Source organism: Aythya ferina, assembly GCF_964211825.1.
Source record: "Aythya ferina genome assembly, chromosome: 4".
Classification (NCBI taxonomy): domain Eukaryota; kingdom Metazoa; phylum Chordata; class Aves; order Anseriformes; family Anatidae; genus Aythya; species Aythya ferina.
Genome location: NC_140300.1, coordinates 15,799,340 through 15,818,710, shown reverse-complemented (window position 1 = coordinate 15,818,710; position 19,371 = coordinate 15,799,340). Strand labels below are relative to the sequence as shown.

The 19,371-nt window shown below is 35.9% G+C and overlaps 2 protein-coding genes across 8 annotated transcripts in view; both read left to right on the top strand.

Annotated features, from left to right (window-relative positions):
- The window catches only part of PROM1 (prominin 1), a 60,514-nt gene extending 46,545 nt beyond the window's left edge, over positions 1-13,969 (top strand). For 2 of the 7 annotated variants that reach the window (XM_084516837.1, XM_084516838.1), the window contains exons 17-29: positions 502-648; positions 904-975; positions 4,714-4,806; positions 5,536-5,553; positions 5,980-6,033; positions 7,131-7,211; positions 7,290-7,358; positions 7,891-7,983; positions 9,442-9,557; positions 10,246-10,269; positions 10,638-10,706; positions 13,037-13,077; positions 13,299-13,969. In XM_084516837.1, coding sequence (XP_084372963.1) covers positions 502-648; positions 904-975; positions 4,714-4,806; positions 5,536-5,553; positions 5,980-6,033; positions 7,131-7,211; positions 7,290-7,358; positions 7,891-7,983; positions 9,442-9,557; positions 10,246-10,269; positions 10,638-10,706; positions 13,037-13,055 — 855 coding nt within the window. In that variant the 3' untranslated portion in view covers positions 13,056-13,077; positions 13,299-13,969. The other 5 variants (XM_084516840.1, XM_084516839.1, XM_084516841.1 and 2 more) reach the window with 5 other exon arrangements.
- Positions 13,970-16,674: 2,705 nt separating this feature from the next.
- On the top strand, positions 16,675-17,729 carry FGFBP2 (fibroblast growth factor binding protein 2). Its single transcript, XM_084517720.1, has one exon. The coding sequence runs from the start codon at positions 16,745-16,747 to the stop codon at positions 17,369-17,371; it is 627 nt and encodes a 208-aa protein (XP_084373846.1). The 5' UTR covers positions 16,675-16,744; the 3' UTR covers positions 17,372-17,729.
- The last annotated feature ends 1,642 nt before the right edge of the window (positions 17,730-19,371 follow it).

Genomic DNA, 19,371 nt, shown 5'->3' with positions numbered 1-19,371 from the left:
TTAATCAAAAACCTTGGAAGGTTTTGTGATGTGCTTTTTTATGGGTGCAGATGATAATGTTTTTAATTTTGAAACTTGCATAGAAGGTCTAGCATTTACCAAAGGCTGCTTATGGTGTATAATGAGGGTCTTGTTCTTTATATAAATGCCTTTCGTGCTCTGTTTTCTTCCGATTCTAATCAGAATGATGTTGATCTTGTATACAATGTGCTATGCTCCTAAGAATGTTTCCAATTTTGGAGGTAAAAAGAGAGGGATAAAATCATAGATAAAATCCTTTCAGTTAAGCTGTAATAACACACAACTGTACTGTCACTGTACGACTGTACTAATGTTTTGGTTACCTGTAATCCTGACCTGCGTTACTGCAACCCTTCGTATGCTTCTTCACAGAAGTGATGAGCCACTGAAAGGAAGATGTTGTTATGTGAGGGGAGGGGTATGGAAGACTCTGCCCTGGATGCAGACTACTTTTGTGTTCTAATTTGTTTCTATTCTCAGTATACAGAAGATGTAGCACTTCGAATCGAACATATTCAGATAAATCTCAGCAAAATCATTCTGCTGGATGAAATAGGGAAGGAGAATCTTCTGAATTTCAGCTCTTCAGGAATAGATGGGATAAACTTTGGAGCATATTTAACAGAGGTGAGACTGTAGTAACCTAGGGGCACCACTGGAACAGCTTAACATGAAATGTTTCTTCAGCAATGGGAAAACTAGAGGAAAAATCTGCTTTTGTGGGGAAGGGAAAGTGGAGCAAAAGTACTTCAGAAGTTAAGCACTTCAGTAAACATTTGAAGAAATAAAGGATGGACAGAGTAGGTGGTGTGATTAATTGCAGTCTGTTTGTGCAATAACAACGTACTCTTTTCATTCTTAACTGTTCATATCTTGTTTTAGATCAATAAAAGTGTAACCAAGGTTGATCTGTTGTCATTTGCTAATGACTTAGAAGCAAGAGCAGACCAGCTGGTAAGTTTAATTTATCAATACAATAATAAATAAAATTTGGCATTTTAATATTATATAAGTATGTATAGCCAAATATTTAGACTTTCTGTTGGAAAGTTCTTGTACTTCAGACACATAGAAGGTGCATTGTCGCATAAGGAAAAACTAACAAACAAACAAACAAACAAACAATGTTGAATGTGAGCTATGTTTTAGAGAGTGCTCAATCTTGATTTTTACATGTTAGCAGTTTTACAGCCTCTGCTTTGGAAGCATACTTTGTTAAACTGCAGATTAAGAAATCAGAGTGCCTGCTAACTCCATTGTAGTGTTTCCTCTGACGCTGTCTACGTTTTAGGGTCCTAGTTAGAAGAAAAGTTGCTTGGATCATGATGGATTTCAGTGGGTTTTCTTTCACTTAGTGCTCAGAAGATTTTGCAATTAGCAATGAAATGAATACTGAGGCAGCTCATAAGGCCTCTGTTGGGAGCTGGGGCTCCACTGAGGGGGAAGAATGCACAAAAGAGATCCTATCTGCTCTGTAGGGCTTGTTCAATGTAGACACACTGACACTGCTCAAAGGCTAGAACTACAACAAATGAATGAATCTGCAGAATGACACAGCTGTGTTAACACCTAAACTAACTAAATATTCAAGTGATACGTTTGGATGTATGTCAAGGTCACTTTCTATTTAATTTCAAAGTGGGAGACAGTTTGGACACTAGATTGCTTTGCAGTCACATAAGACAAATTGCTGCGTTGTGGCATGGGAGAGAGTTATGCTGCACATGTACTACAGTCATTTGTATCACAAAAAGACACAGCAGCAGAGTGAGACCATGCTGGTTGGAATTTATCAAATTTTCATCCTTCCTCCAGGGAGAGGGCAGCACTGGTAGAAGTGGCTGGTATGTTTAATCCAGCTTTTTGCAAAAATTGATCACACCTGTTCCTTTTTTTTTTTTTTTTTAAATGTCAGACCTGTACTCACATGGGGGTTAGTCTGCCCATGTTTTTTTTTTTTTTTGTATGGTGTCTATCATCCTCTTTAAGCACAGTGGGTGAGTCATACTTTGTATGTTTGCTCATTTAGGTTGTCTGCTGACTTGGACAGACACCAATAGCTTTGGCCACACTTCACTTCCATTTTCAATTTTTTCTCTACCATTTTGAAGGTTGTACAGATGGAGACTTTTTGTTTTGGGGGCTGTTTTCTAAAGTGAAAGCTGAGGTTCTTCAACATGTTATATCTTAATAGAATTGCCTCTGAGATGTCTCTTTAAAGGTACATTTTACATAGCTCCATAAAAGAAAATCTATTGTGCAGGTAGATTGGGTTTTCTTTTTTTTTTTTTTTTTTTTTTTTTGTAGCAGAATCTAAAGGGAGCATTGGAAGTGCGAATAGATCAGGCTGAGTAATTTCTTCATATAAAAGACAAAGAAAAATACAATATTAAATGTGTTCTCTCTCAGAGTGTATGTAAGTGAGTGTATTCTTGCTATATAGTGTAATCTGTAAAGTGACTAAACAAAAAACCAACACAATACAACATATTAGATTGTTACAAAATGGATGGTGGTTTCCAAGGGTATTTTATAATTCTACTTTATTATTGTGATAGCTCTTACAGCTTACAGGAACAATCAATTAAAGAATACATTAAAAACTTTTGGAATTAATTAACTTTGAGTGTATAGATTGCATTTTCTGGCACCTTGCACAAAATTAAATGTACATTTTAACACTGGAAAAAGCAAACAGTAAAAAAAAAATTGTATCAAACCAAGGGGTCATGCTATGAAGAAAGGAGCAATATTGCCCACAGATATTATTAGGTAAGTGGATCCAGCTTGTCAGCACAAAGTGTACTGAAGCTGCTCTGTAGCCTTACGGACAGTATCGAGCACCCTTATCTCTCGGAACAGAAAACATGAAATGACTGCTCACACGAGCACTTCTCAGGAAATGAACGCATGTCTGAGCATCAAAGCCTGCTGGCCATACAGCTAAAAATGATGGTCTTTTGCTGTTTGGCTTTACAATAGGTATATTTCTTAGTATTTAGCCATTATACCTGTAAACTGGGTAAAGGGGGCGAGGGTTTGTTTCCTTCTCATTTGGAAAGAGGATCACAAGACAGAGCAGCATCCCTGGCAGACTGCTATCGAAAGAATAGGCAAAGCTGGAAAAAGCTACAGGGGGGCCTTAGAAAAACATTGCAGAAGTATGTACCCCAAAGATAAAACTGGCTTTAAAAAGGCATAAGTCTAACTAGGAAAACGTTTTGCTACTTTTCACCAGGCTGGTTCTCTCAGATTGGATGGCAGCAGTGGAGAAGAACAAGTACTGTGAGAGATGCATTGCCATTCTCAATTACAGTGCTGCCTTGGGATTTATTCTCTTTTCCAGTGTAGACGCTGCTGTAATAGGCATTGCAGAAAAAGTAATTTCCACTGTACAGAAGCAGAGAAGCAAAATTCATACAGCCATTCGCATTGTCATTTGTTCCTTCTGGTATTTGACTAGCATGTCTTTTCATGAAATAATCTAATTTTGACAAAAAGTAAATTTTCCACAAAATGAAATGATAGCTCTTCCTATTCTCTATTTGCCAGTACAGTAAAGAGTATCAGCAGAAGTTTTTCTCAGTAGAAAGCTGCACTGTTAGGGTACCCCAGATGAAACATCTTGAAACCCCTTTTCCTGAGTGAGGGCTCATCTCTACACAAGCCAGGGCTTGCATTTAGGGTAGCTCTTCTTGCAAATCCAGCAGTTTTTGAGTCCTTAAAACTGTGTCCTATGGAAATGGGCCTGTAGTTACCTGCTGTAGGTACCTAAGTTCCCCAAGGGCTGCGGTCTCAAAATGGGAAAAGAAGTTTCAGAGGAGGAAAGGCAAGCAAGCCTGCTAACCAAAAGTGGTGTTGGGGTACCAGTGGATTGTATGATGTGAAAACAGAGAAATCTGATTTCCTTTGAGAAAACAGGTTTAGGTCTATGTTTTGTCTTGGACTAAAATTCTTCTACTTCTGAAATTGAGTTAAATGTGTATTCAGGGAGCCAGTTGTTTTTGCCACCAAGAGGTGGCAAAAATGAAGAAAGAAGTGGATGAAATGATTTAATTCTCCTAAATACATTTAATTTTGATGGCGTTTTGCAACAAGTGTGAGCTCCAGGTGGGTATCCAGGCTTTAAAATCAGGGCACAAGCTCATCTTTTGGCTGAAAAGTGGAAGCCACTAAAAGGAAAAATAGCCCTCACAGAGTCATTTCCAACTGAAAGGGTTCAGACTTCACTGCCCTTCAGAAAGCAGATGACTAGTGGCTATGTCCATGCCGCACACAGCAAAAGTATTTGAGCATCTGTGAATGAGAAATGCTCGTTCCAGAGGAGGGCACCCCTGCACCAGGGACGGGCCAGAGGAGAGGAGAGTAGCAAGGGGTGTGCTTCCTCTTCTGTATTTAAACTAACTTAGTGGGCTCTGTGAAAATTTTCTATTAAATCTGATGATAATGTTACAGCCAGACAAGCAGTTTAATATATATATGTTTTGGTTTCTGAGGTTTGAATTATTAATATGGCAATTTTTTTTTCCCTTTGTGTTGAGGATTTCCATTTGTCATAGCCTGTTGTTAGCATTAGCAGCCATGCAGTTTATAATGTGTAACTTTCATTGTGGTTCACTTTTTTTTTTTTTTTGCTTTTATTTGAAAGCTTTGGGAGTATTGAACAATACTGAATAATTTCATTTTTTGCAGCCAAAAGGAGCACTGGAAAATGCCTTAAAAGGACATGCAAACAATATTCGGATGATTCATAACCAGCAAGTTGTTCCACTAGAGCAAGCTATGGTAAAATATTAAAGCAATATTAAAACATATATGTAAAAAAAAATGGTTCTCTGAATCTTGAATGCAGTTTAGAAAGATGAACTTGCTAGTATATAAGCACAAGTTGCATTTGTATTGTCACTGAAGATTAAACTGGTTAAAGTCTGTATTTAATAAACATTTCTCATACGTGGGATACTACTACTTTATAATACTGCCTTTAAAATACTGCCTAAGATCATGGCCCCATTTTTTCCCTATTTATATTTTTGGTTATATATGGATAAAAGAGGAAACGGGGAAGAACTTTCCAAAATTCTAATCTTAAATCACCCATTTTCTTTTTTCCTTACCATTTGTCTTCAGTAATAAAAGTAGTTTTGACTTTCACACATTTCATGAAGTTAACAAGCACTTAACAGTGCTGGAATTGAAGCTCTGACAGTCGTAGTTAGAGCCAAAGGAAAATATTTTCTGTTGATGCTGTTAAAGATGTGAAAAGGCTCCTTCTGAATGTTTTTTTTTCCAGACACTGATTTGTATCAAGCTGTGAATTTCATACGTGCTAGCTGTTGTTTTTTCCTCTACATAACTTGAAGACTTTTATTTTATCTTAGCATCAGATAAAGTATTTCTGCCCCTGTCAAAGCCCTCCTAAAAAAGCACTAGGCCTCTGATTCTATGCTGTTCTTTCTAATTAACTCCTAATTATTCTCATCTCTTTTTCCTTTTACAAAACTGACTGTCAAGAAATATGTTAAAGCTAGGGTAAGTGCTTCTTCCCTTCTGACACTGCACAATATACAAATACTGTATATTTGTATATACAATAATACCACAAAATACAAAGCTGTACTCTGGACACCCAGTTCCAATTTCAACTGTTCTCTCTTTCTTCCCCCAAATAAATCTTTCCTAGTTTATTGTTACTAATTTGAGTTAATTTGAAGTCTTCAAGTACACAGCTTTTAACGACTTAGTGCTGTAACTGAATCACCAACATGAATGGTTAATAACACAATATATTTATTAGTTTTAAGTTAATATAACTGCTGTTACTGTATAAAATGTGGTACGTTATATTGCAAACAAAATAATCTGTACAAAATTGAAGCACACATACAGTGTTGCAACAAGTAGGCTCTTACCTCTAGTGATGACTTATCTTTTTTTTTTTCCGCTCTTTTGTACTAGAGCACTTTAAATCAGAGCATTAGGCTTCTGAAGAGGACATCATCTGAACTTATGGTAAGTTTTTTTTTCTGGCAACAGGAGCATTTTACTGTGTATTAAATCCATTTACCCCATATACAGGACATATTTTCAATACAGGTTTGACTATTTCTGGTTGTTCTGTTATTAGGAAGAGATTGTAGTGCAGTGAGGTAGTAAAAAGCTTTTAGATATCTCTGCACAGCTTCTTCTATGCTGCCATTCCCTTCCTTTTAGAGGAGGGGGAGAGAAGGAAAGAATCTTTTTTTTAAATATGAATTACAAACTTAATTATCAGGTGATAAAATAGACTAGAGTAAAGTTCCATGTATGGTGCTAATAATGCTAGTAAAAATGTAGCCTTTTTATTTTCTAGAATCCTTGAAAGCTAAACTTGGAGATGGGGAACAACCAAGAAAGAAAACCCAAAAATACAACTGAGACAAGAGCTTTGTGATTCACATTCTTAACCAGCTCTTGTCCAATGTCCAGCTCCCACTGGGCCCCATCTCTTTGGCATTGTAGTCATTACCCTTCTGCTTCTGCAGCATCAGCCAAACACTGGGAGCCTGTGACTGTGTAGAAGCTTCTCCAGGGTGTCCAGTTTCCCATTCAAATAGCAGCTAGTGCCTGCACCATAGTGAGACCAGCTGCCTTTGGGCTCTGGAGGTGTGAGGAGGATAAGCAACGAGATGGTTACTTTTGTCAGCAAAGTTTTCTATCGCTTCCAGCCTGCCTTTGGCTCTGGTACCTTTTTTTTTTTTTTTTTTTTTTTGTGATTTTGACCACTATCGTAGGACCCAAAGATTGGATTTCTCAAGAGATGAAAGTATCTCTACTCTTAAGACAACAAGAACAGAAGAGAAAGGTGGTCTAGTATATAAACTAATTACGTAGGTTCCAGGAAAAGTTGCCGTTCGTACCTACTGCTACTTTTCTCTTTTAGTAGTCAAAGGTTTTTGTCAGATGGTCATGATCCTTAGGCAGAGTGTAATTGCATATTTTGTCAGGTGTTCACAAGACAATGTAATGGATGTATCAAGAGAATAATTTATCATATATAGTGCCTGCAGAAGAACTGTAACAGCTTGAAAGGGATTTATTTATATTAAACACCTTCTCTTCCCCTCCAGGTTAAGGTGAAAAACGTCATTAGCGCTGTTAATGCTGCCCAGCTTCTCATAAACAACAATGCTTCTCTAGTTATTGTCCAGGTAAGTTTTATCTGATTTAATTCCATTTGTTTAACCTATCATGGAGATAGAGGTTCACTTACTTTTGTCTGTTTTTAGGAAACAAAAAAGTACATGGACACCATAGTTGGCTACTTCGAGCAATACATTGATTGGGTGAAGGAGTCGGTAAGGTGCATTTGCTTTATTGAGAGAAGCTGCTTTTAAAAACGTAAAGGAGCTAAATAGTAGTAATAGAAAAGTTACGTTGATTGTATGTTTTGTAATTTCAATTTGTAAGATATTTGTGCTCAATGGGAAGGAGAAAACTTGTCTTCTCAAAATAATTTTGTATGAAGTAGAATTGAAAGGATGAGTAGTACTGATTGGAATAAAATACCAATTTAGTACAGTTTGTTTTTTTTGTCCAGGGCTAGCCTGAAAACTACCATTTGTGCTAAAATTGTACTGAGACTGCTTAGTTCAAAATTATATCATTAGCATCTTGTTTTGTTCTTCTTTCTGTAGCTTAAGTCATTGAGAAATTGAGTTGATGTTTTAAAGATTTAAGTTCAATTGATAGCATATCCCATTGGAATTTATTGTGAATTTGGAAAGGGAGAGAGAGAACAATTTAGTAAACAGTAGCTGTAAGCAAGTTTTGAGGTTCTTATTTTTAATCTGTTAGATAACTCAAACTGTTTTCTTTAATGTCTTTCAGATTGCCATGGAGGTAGCAGCATGCAAGCCTATTGCCAATGTGATAGATACAGCAGTAGATATATTTTTATGCAGCTATGTAACTGATTCTGTGGTAAGAAATCTTATCTGTTTCTCAAAATTAGGGCATCAAGTGAGAAATTCTTTGAACATAACTCTGCATTCAGTTATTCTGGCTAGACTATTCAGAAGTGTGACAGTAAAGGATCACATCCAAAGTTATTCAAGGACCTGGATCAACCAGTGCTGGACTTGTTTTCAGTTTTCATTAAACTTCGGCTTCTGTTAGCAAGAATCCTGTAAAATAAATCCTGTAAAATCAACTTTTCTTAGCAAATATTTTTCAAAGTTGTATTGTGAAATAAATACACTACTAATTTGGAATCTAAGTTTTGGAAAGGATGGTTTTCAGCTTGCATGATTCAGAACCTCCTTGAAATAGAAAAAACATAAAAATCTGAAGTTTCTAACAGTAACCACTTCTAACTTAAGGTGGAGGGAGAGATAAAGAAATATTTAGGAAAAACTTTCTCAAGTATCTTTTCGGGAATCTAGAATTTACCTGAATGAGGTAAATGGATTTTTTTATCACTTGACTTGTAGCAGACTGAATCATTCTTGTACAGTGGAGACTGAGCATGACTTGCATCAGTATGCAAGGGCAGTGTTGGCCCTTTTGTCTTGCAAAAGAGCTTGGAGATGGGGCAGCATATATTAAAAATAAAATAAGCAACCACATGCATGGAAATGACCTGAAACATCTAGCTATTATTTGTATCACAATTTGAGCTGGGTAACAGTCACACTAACAGTAAATGTATGTAACCAGTCAAAGACACTCTGACCTTGATAATGCCATAAAATTTTCTAACCTACCAGAACCATGTTGTACATGTGGATCATCTCATAAATTACAGAGCTTCTGAGTTTTGAGTAGCAACTAAGCATCCAGCGGTAGATGAATCGTGGTTTTTTTGATGATAGAACCTATCTGAGTCACATACAAGTCAGAATGCCTCCAGGCGATACAAACCAAATTTGAAAAACCATCATTCTAACATCTGATGATAACTCAGCTCATCTGTGCGATAATACAATTAGTTATGCAAGCAGGTTGCAGCTAACAAGTTAAAAAGCACATTGAGAAAGTGCTGGAAACTCAGATTTTTGCAAGAACCTCAGATACTAATTTAAAATAGCGAGAAAAGTGAAAAAATGACACTAGTAAATGCTGAGAGACAAAATCGCTTTCTAGCCCAAGGCTGACTAAGTTGAAATAACTACTTAAGACATTATGCATGTGTGAATTTGAGAATTTGAGCATCTCTGGACAGTCTTGTGTTTGGTTACATCTGTAAGATAGTGGTGTCTTTAGAAAGAACACTTTAGAAGTGTTCTTTACTTTAGTGACTGTGGAGGTTGCTTAGCTTGTCCTGTTCCATGCTAGTATAAGGAGCTTCAGTGCACAGACCACTGACAGTAGTTTCTAATGAGCTCTTTTAGTAACTGTGCTGTGATCTTTTTTTTTTCTCTGGATTTTGTTTCTTTTCAGAATACCTTCTGGTTTGGTTTGGGAGGCTCTTCAATATTTTTAATTCCTGCCATAATTTTTGCTGTAAAACTCTCCAAATACTATCGTAGAATGGATACAGAGGATGTGTATGACGAGTAAGTATATAGTCCTAGTCAAACTAAAGGGCAAATGGGTTTAAATGTTTTTTTCTGGTGTCTCACATGAAGGTGCTATAATCTTTAAATCTTCTGTGCTGTCAGATGAGCAATGCATGTTCTTGAGAAATACTGCAGGTTTGGGTTGGTGCCTGCAAAGTGCTTCGTGCAGGTAGACTTTGGTGAATTTAAATTGCCATGATTGTAGATATTTCTAGCTCTGGCTTCAAGAGATGACTTCAGAATGAGGTCTTCAGAGCTTTATGTGCAGCCTTTATATAAATATCTTCCAATGTGCAACCAATTAAGCTTTGCTAAGTTATCTGTTTAGGTGAACTGTGCTTTTTAATCTCCTTGAATTAACTATTTGCTTCCTTACTGTCTTAGTTATTCCTAACCAGTCTTTCCTTTTTCAATTGCAGTTCCTCTGTCTCAGGGACTTGGCATTTTACTTTATGATAACTGTTCTTACTTATTTTCCCATCAGTTTTGGTTTTACTATTTTCTTTTCTGCTCTTCGTTTTACTCATTCTTCAGTTGGCCTGTGCACTGCATTTCTCAAATTTCACACTGATAATTCTTCATTACACATTCAGAAATCAGTAGAGCAGAAACAGGCATGTACAGCTAAAGTTAATCACTTATTTTACTGTCTGGTTAATGACTCCTCCTTTTTTATGTTTTTTAGTGTCGAAACTATACCCATGAAAAAGTAAGACATTTTTGCTGGTATTTGGTAAAATTATTTTATTCAGGTGGGAGGGTTTATATTTTTAATATAACTTGTTACTTCAACAGAGGTAACACGTTTTGTTTCACCAGACTTTATATTAGAGTATTCAACTCAACTGGAATATCTTAATAAATAGTTTATGGAGAATATTAAAATATAAAAAATGTAAAGTTATACTTATTCCATAGCTCCTAATTGTTACAAAGGAAAAGTTATCTTCTACTGTACAGAAACAGTTTATCTTTACATATAAGACCATCATCCATGTACATGTCTTGGAAGCCATACTGTACATAGTGCATCTTGTAGTTAACATGGTCTTTTTTGGTGTATTTATTTTATTACAGTACGGAAAATGGTAATAATGGTTATCATAAAGAGCATTTATATGGTATACACAATCCTGTTATTACAAGGTAAACCAAGTCTGAAACTGCATGCCTTCATGTCCTTGCTTAATCTACTCTATTAATCACCTATCCAGTTTCCTGCACGTTTTAAAGTGAATCACTTAATAATTTATGTTTCTTGCATGATTATTCATTATAAAAAATGCTGTATGATTTATATTTCTTAAATTTTCATTACATAACAATTAATATTGTAATAATCTCCAGCAACATAACAAAGGAATTGCCTACATTTGGACATAAAATCCAGATAATTAGGTATTTATCTAGCACAATGGGTTGCCCTAAATAATTGGTAAACATTAAAATATTTTGATGGCAGGTGAAAGTGATAGGGTGGAATGCATTCTTGCTCCTTTTTTTTTTTTTTTTGTCTGTAATGAGCGTATCTCTTTATATATTATCTAGGACTGAAGCAGGTGCAACTTTACAAACTGATTAATTTGTGTGTGTTCTTCCTGTGCAATGCATGAAACACAAAAGCCAAATTTTATAAAATCAGCTTTTTCTTCTGATCATCCTGAATTCTAATGAGGAGCTGTAGAGACTCTGCAAATAAGCATAGCATTTAATTGCTCATTTGCTCTGTCACCAGAGTAAGTGTGCTTATATTACATTTTTTTAGATGATGCAGTGAAGAGCTTTTGCTGTGCAAAAGGCAGATGATCCAGGATATGCAGAAAACATGAAGAGATTAAATGGGTGTTTCCGCATGGGTAGAGTTAGTGTAACATCACAAAACAAGAAATTTAAGTTAGATTTAAAAGGCAGGAGACTTGTGTTCTTTTCTGTCTCCAACTCTTGTGCTGTAAGACCTTAGCTAGTTGTGAGACTTTCAGTTTTTTATAGATAACATAGGGTGTCCCTCAACTTTAATAGTATATTTTGCAAGATATGAGTTGCTTAAGGAAGGCTGTAATCTGTAATTAAAGTACATAGCTCCCCGTGCCTTAATTTACAACTTTATGAATAAAAAAATACAGGTCGAGAGCTGGCAGACGAATAAGATAGCATTGTTCTTTCAATGATGATTAAACACCAAGAAAATGGAAAGTTTGCAAATCTTGCCAGATTTTAATGGCTGCATCAGCTGCATGTTACTGTTTGTTAGAAGTGTATTTTACAGTCATTGTTAGTGACCAAATCTGGATTCCGCATTTCCTTCTAAAGTAAGTATTTATATATAACAGTGTTTTCAGTGATCTGATCAGGATTGTCATTGTCTGTGCTGCAGTTTAAAGATTCCCTAAATAAATCTAGAAGGTATCTAATTCAAAACTAATCTCCACCGGCACATATAAGAACTGTTTCAGGACTTTTGATATTTTACATAAGAGGAAACTAATAATTGCTCAGGCCTTAGAAGTCCCTTTCTGATCTTTGAATCTTTAATATGAATGTTAATAATCTTGAAGTTTAGAGCATGTTTTTCATGATATTTCAGGAATTGATTAATAGTTAATACAGTGTTCCTGAATAAGCTAAAAATTAACATAAAATAATCTTTTAAAGCCACTAGTTCAATTCTGACTTCCTTTTTCTAAATTTTAATAGTTACTCAAAATTGCCTTCTGTAAGATGGCATAAGAATTCTGTTTGAAGCAATACTTTCTTCTGAAAAGTTAACTGAAATCATTTAAAAAACTGCTGATTATGTTAGATACATGCATTGGGTTCCTTAGTCCAGGATTCTCGTATGAGTAGGGTCTTATTCTTCATTTTTATTTGAGCAAGCTCTTTATTTTTAAATGATCCTTGCTTTTCCTGCAAGGATTTTAGACACTTTGGGAGATCTGACTGTGAATAGGTCTCTGTACACCTGCACTTTTGCATAGTTTTCTTTGTCCTTGGAAACCAGCTGAGTTGTTTTGCTAAAAAGAGATGCAAATCTCTCTCTTTATAAATACGAGATATGTAAATACAAGTAGGAGATCCATGAGGTGTGTTTACATTTATATAGATACCTCACATAGAGGTGATATACATGTTAAAGCAAGTGTTAAAGATATAAATAACCTCAAATGCAGACACCACATTGGGAGAATAAAATTGGAGGCTGGATTAGGCTCTTCAAAGAAGATTGGTGTTGAATTGGTAACCCAAACATTTCTTTCTATCCTAAAACAAAGGTAAGAGGAGAGGTTAGTGGAGTAAACGAGAAAACTATTTTCTCTTTCTTGAAAAGTTCTTCATTAAATAAGTGGAAGTTTGAGAAAGATTTGGTACCAAATGAGCCTTATAGCTAGACAATCTGTTTCTGTTCTGTCTGTGGACAAAAGAAAGTTACGATTCTGATTTGTGTTGCTTGTTTGTTTGCTTTTTTTTTTTTTTTATAGCTCTGTGGAACAGTGGTAACAGATACTGGAAACTTTAAGGGGTAAGCAATAAGCTTTTAAAGTCAATTCCAGACCTACTTTCCCATTTTTAAGACTATTCTGCTTTCAGTAATGTGAATGTTGTAAGATTTAAAAATAATTTTAAAAACGTATTGAACCATATTTGTGTTCCTATGAAAATCTGTGCCTTTGTTCTGGTTAAATTACGTTAGAATTGTGTCTTCATCAAGTTTTCCTGACTTGTTTTTGTAATTATTTCCAGGCTACAGAAATGAGGCTCAAGATTCTTCTATGGGACTGTATCGTTACTCTACCAAGAATATTGGCATTTACATTCATCTTCAAAATACTGAGCCACTTGTTTTATGTGACCCGCACTGTAAATCACAAATGTACTATTGAATGTTATGCCATAAACTACTGTACAGGATCTTTTGTGACCAGGGCACTGCCTCTCAAATACCACTGTTCAAGGCTTGAATTAAAACGGTTTTTTGTTTTTTACTTTTTTACACTGGGCTTTCTATCTTACATCACAGGATATAAATTAATTAGATTAACTGACTTTGCTTAGTCCTTTGACAATTGGTCAAGTTCTTATTTTAAATTGTTGAGATGCGTTAAATACAGTACGTACACGTTTACATAAAAATACATTTTGTATACAGAGACTTTTGTATATATGTTTTTCTTAAAACTTATGAGTGTTTAGTTAAGATTTTAATATTGTATAATACATTTCACAAATGAATTTACCAGCATGATCAGTGTTGCTATTTGGTGCTCTTGAATGAACAATTTGGACTAAATTTTAATTGTAATGGGATGCACAGTGTCTCTTTGTGTCTCTGAAAGTTCAGTTGCATTTTTTTCTTCCTTTTTTTTTTTTTTTCTAATTATGATTTAATTTATAGTGTTTTTTTGCAGCATAGACCTAAAAGGGAGACTTCTGTTTTGAAACTGTGTTTAGGTGGGAGGGTCGGGAGTATGTGTAATGCTTAATACAGCAAAAAGCTAAGCTTTCTAGAGTTCAGTAGTACCCAAAAAGAGCATGAAAGATGTCAATGTTGGTGATTTTCAGAATGCTTTACATTCGCTGACTCCCTTTTCCCCATTCACACCCACTTCTGTAACATCCTTAACAGTATCACTGTTAAGCTGTGCCTCTTTGAGGGGCAGTGATACTATTTTTGTTAAATAATTTCAAAATAGGATTTCCAATATTGAAATTCAGACACGTTCAGCAACTGGAGTTAGAATTTCTATTCTGGCATTATTGCTTTGAATTTTGGCATACGGTTGTGTTGCTGAATTAGTTAACAGCAGAATTAATCAAAAGAGCCACAAGTATTTATTGTACTAGTGTAAAACATTACAAAGTGTGAAATAATTGGGCATATTGATCTCAAATAGTGTCTCTTTGCATATCAGTATTCTTAACTGTTTCCAGTGAAGTTCACTAGCTTGAAATAGGGATAATCCTGAAAATCATTCAAATAATTTTAAAGAAATGTTGGAAAGTCATACCAGTCTTTAATCTGGAATAACCTTATTTTTTTCATTTTTAGGTCATAAACGAAGACATTTCTAATTGACAGTATGTAGCATAATGTGTATATGTAATGTTCAGAACTGTAGATTTTTAAAAGCTTCTATTTTTAATTTGAGAAAATGTTGCCAGTTCACTTAAATAAAAAAGAACTTGCTTAACTAACTGATGTTTGATTCTCAATTGTTTTGCTACGCAGACCTGTCTCAGATTTGCAGTTAAAATCTTACAAAAATGAGTTATTTTTACCCTGACTAAAAACTTATCCTATATCTTACTTTTATTGATGACTTTAGCTTATGCAAGATAAAAGACCAAGAACTGGAGCAGGAAGGACTGAAAGAATATTGACTCTGTGTGAGAGAGCTTCTGAATTCCACAAAGGGTGTGATTTATGCAGAGATGTAGGGTTTGAGCTAATGAGTTGTGGGGAACACCTACATATCCTGCAAATGCTCAAGTTGTTAGTGCTTATCTTTGTTTGTGTTGTGCTGATAGCAGAATTAATTATTTTCTAGGCCTTCAGTTCCCACAGTTCACTGCTGGCAATCTAGCCCGACCTATAAAAGGACAAGTGTTTTCCAGTGATATTACAGACCATGGGCTATTTCATCTGAAGCATAGGCAGGCAGGACATAAAAGTTGGATGGGAATGAGACAAACGGTTTGCAGTTAACATATTAACTGCAGTACTTAAGTACACCAGAGCTCTTGAGTCCAAGCTTCAATATTTCTCCTTGTCCTTGTAGGCTGATTTGTCATCATGATTGCACCTGAGAACTTTTCAGAACTAGAGATCTGAAACTGGTATAAAGTATTTTTTAAGTAATTTTGAACTCCATCAATTATTAGTGAGAACAAGAGACGAATGTCTTTAGTTTCCAGGAATTCTCAGTGCTATTGTGCATAAGAAAGTGTAAACACAATGCATTTATTCGTTCAGTTATCAAGAGGTCTTTGAGTGCTTCCAGTACCACTTCGAAATCCTTGGAATGAAGTGTGAGATAGGCAACAAGATTCTTCTGGCTGGCTGGGTGTCAGGTGAGAAGACAGGGCCTTATGAGCTAGAAAAGTCCTGGATCGTGCAGCAGCACAAGAGGGGGGTTCCTTGTGACCAACTGAACACCAAGGGACTTACCACGACTTTCCATAGCTCTGCTGCTTTTAGCTACTGCAGAAACTGTTAGTACAGAACTGCACAAAAATATTTATATTCTCTTGTATTTGCTTTATGACCTACCTATGTCTCATTTATTATAAACAGGGAAATATTAAAAATAAATAAATAAATAAAGGGGAGGGAGTGTGGAAGTAAAATCTGATAAAGCACAAATATGTGTTAAAGCACAAATAAGTAAATTTGACATCTCCTAGGGTGTATTCCCTGGTGCTGAGAGCTGTGATAAGCTAGTTCTTGTTCTGTTGGCTGAAAATAACCCAAGGATTAACAGTAATTATAAAATTTCCAAACATCTGCCTTATGTTTAGGCCTACATTATTTTGCTAAAGCCTTATTCCCTATATATTTTTAAATTGTGCAAGTATTTAAATATTGCAAGTCTAAAAATCTTTCATGACTTAAAGATTGTGCAGTTGATTCTTCCCTGTGTCCACAGTGTATGTCAAGTGCTGACAAAATGAAGTACTAAAATTGCATCCTTACTGTGCAAATCCACAGAAAAGCCACTGCACAAATCAGCTTTTATTAGCAGGACATGTTTATAATCATCCAGACGTATCTGCATAGATAGTTTTGGCACTTTTATCTTTTTTACTTCAACATGGCTTTACAAGTTCAGGCATGAAGATAGCTCTAAAACAGCTGAAGAATGGAAAATACCTGTTAAAAATCAAATATGACATGTTCATCCTGGACAGGAATGTGCTTCTCGGTTATACAACTATCGTTCTGTATTTAACTGCGTTTACAAGATTTGTCTTGTTACCTTCTTGGGAGTTCACAGGTTATTTGACACTCCCTTGGGCTATAAATTATGGGCACATGCCTACTGAAGGGTGATTTATTATTTAAATAAAAAAAATTTACATCCTACATCTAGCTGGAAAGAGGCTTCTTTGTGCACTGAGCCTTTAAATTGTGAGCAGCCAGGTACTTACAACTTCCACTTTCTTGGATCATTTTGCTCAAGGATCTCGCCATGAAGAGCGTTGCCCTTCTTTTCCTAGTAGTGATCTGTGGTGTGGCAGGATGGGGACAGAAACTGAAGCCAAAGAAGAGAAGCAATGGTGAAGAAATCATTTTTCGGACTAAAACCAAAGACGTCTGCACCATGAGCATGAGTGGGGATGAGGAGATGAAACTAAGAATTGAATGCAAAAGCCAAGGCAAGTCCTACTGGTGTGAATACACTGGCAAGCCATCAGTCTGTCGTCCTTTCCGAAACAATCCCAAACTCTACTGGAATCAGATTGCCATGGAACTTAGAAAGCTCCCTCATGCTTGCGAATCCACACAAGTGTTGAAGGCCACCATGTGCCAAAAGGCTCCTGCAGATGCTCTCATGAAGCAAATAGCTGCTGGTATGGAGCCGGAAGACCTAGCAAATCAGGACAAGTCAGTCCAGAAAACTTCAGCCTCTGTGAGGGGAGCAGGGAAAAGCTCTGTTAAGAAAATAGGGAAGCCTGCAGTACTACCTCTTATAAAACCAACCCAACATGGTCAAGGGTCTGAAAATGAAACTGAAGCAATGAAACTGGCACGGGAACATTGCTGGGAATCCCTGCATGGTTTCTGCTCCTACATTATTGGCATCTTTAGAGGTTAAGGATTTGCTTCAGGTAAAACTCTGTCTTGAAGCACAGGAGAGCATACCGAAATGTAATCCTATTGTAGTTCTGTTTATCTTTGTTTTAATCCTGGGGATCTCTCAAGGGGGTGGACAAGGAGGCTTTAGGGTCACTAACTAAAATCTGAAATAGGAAAGTCAGCTGTATTATAACTTCTGAGTGTCTGGAGAGCCTAAACTCCCATTGATATCCAATAGGTCAGGACTCCCTCGCAGCCTCATATGAGGTGCTCAGTACATACTGAGATGGTGGTTATATCTGTTGATAAATAGTGAACATCGCTTGTATTTTTCCTGTTAGAATGTGTGTCTGAATCCTATGGTTTAACTGTTTGAATTGGGCTTGTTCCTCCCTTCTGTCCTTCCTTCCATCTTGGGCTTTTTTTTTTTTTTTTTGGATGTAAGCCAGCAAAATGTGATAAATAACAAACACATTAGACCCATATAAAAAGTGCAATTTAGAGAATTGTATTTAGACTGTGACAGGATAAACCATGTTCATCAAAACTGCTAGTTGATATTTAGCCATTTACATTTTAAAAGTAGTTCATAAACAACTTGTAGATATAATATCTATAGATATTATAGGTATTATTCTATTCATATTAGATATGTAGATATGAAACCAAACTGTCTTGGTTTCCACATCTGTTTCTGTAGCCATGCTAGGTGATCCCACACAGGCTAGTCTGGTAAGTCTCAGGTTTTTAGCCAGGATATGAAGTGGCAAAGCCCTCACAGAAGTAATTGGTTTTATACCTACTTACGTTTCACCTCAGGTAGCCTGCCAGGAGCTGGCATCTAAACCTGAAAACTGTTGACAGAAATGGGAATATATGCAGTGTGAGCCACTCTAAGTGCTTAGTCTGCTAATGATCTTGGTTGTACTTAATGCAGCAAAGTGACTAATTTTTTTTCTTTTTGTTTTGCAGAGCAAAAAAATTTCTGCTGAAGAAGGGTCCCTGCTGTAGTTTAAGAATTTAGACTTAAGAATTTGATGTAAAAATGAGTAATCTCTATAAATGTTGTAGCTGTTTTCTCTGTCTACCCCCAAAATTGAGCTTTTTAATATCCCTGAAAGCTGCATGAAACTGGAGTGACCTGTACTTGAAATACTACGATAAGCTAACTCGTGTGTACTGCATTTATGTAACCAAGGTTCCACTCATGATGATCTTGAGCAGGTTTTTGTGTGTGTTCCGCTGCTTGGCTTTGTTAGAAGTGAAAGCCGTACATGATGCTACAGTTAAGGCAAACAATAAAGATAAGAATTTTGAAAACATGTTTGCTGTGCTTTCTTACAATATTGAATAAATGGTGCTACTTGTGTAAAGTCATGATGATACCTGTTTCTTAAGAGATTGTTGATAGAATATGTAAGAAATTACAGAGCTGAGTCATTTTTCCACTGTTAACATGTTTTCATGAATATTAATATTTTCAATGTTATTACATTTATGTTACAATGATAAGTTTCAGCCAGCAGGAGAAAAAAAAAAATAAAGAATGAAGAAATAGAAGACTATGGTAAAAGTACACTTCTGAACATAGCAGTTTAGAGGTGTTAATCTCGTGTCTGTAGAATTCCGTATTGTCAGGATCTGTTGGTAGTAATATTAACACTTAGGTTCAGTAAGTATTCTGAAAGGTAACTCATGTCTATGCACTTACGAAATTATATCTCACTCAACACAAATCTCATCAAAACAGTAAAGTGAGACCTAATAGCCTATTGTTGAATTTACAAAGCATTATACTCTGACTATTTTTTAACTTCTGTTCCTAAGCGAGCTTCTCAGCAAGGATACAACCAGAAAAACTTGGTACTACAGGGTACTCTATATTGCTGTTCAACAATTAATGCAATGCAAAGTTATGCTTAGGTACTTATCCAGCTTCACTCACAGATTTGCAATTCTTGCCTGAAAATCCATAATTCCAGAGCTTGCCTACCCAATCACTGAACTTTTTGCCTTGTA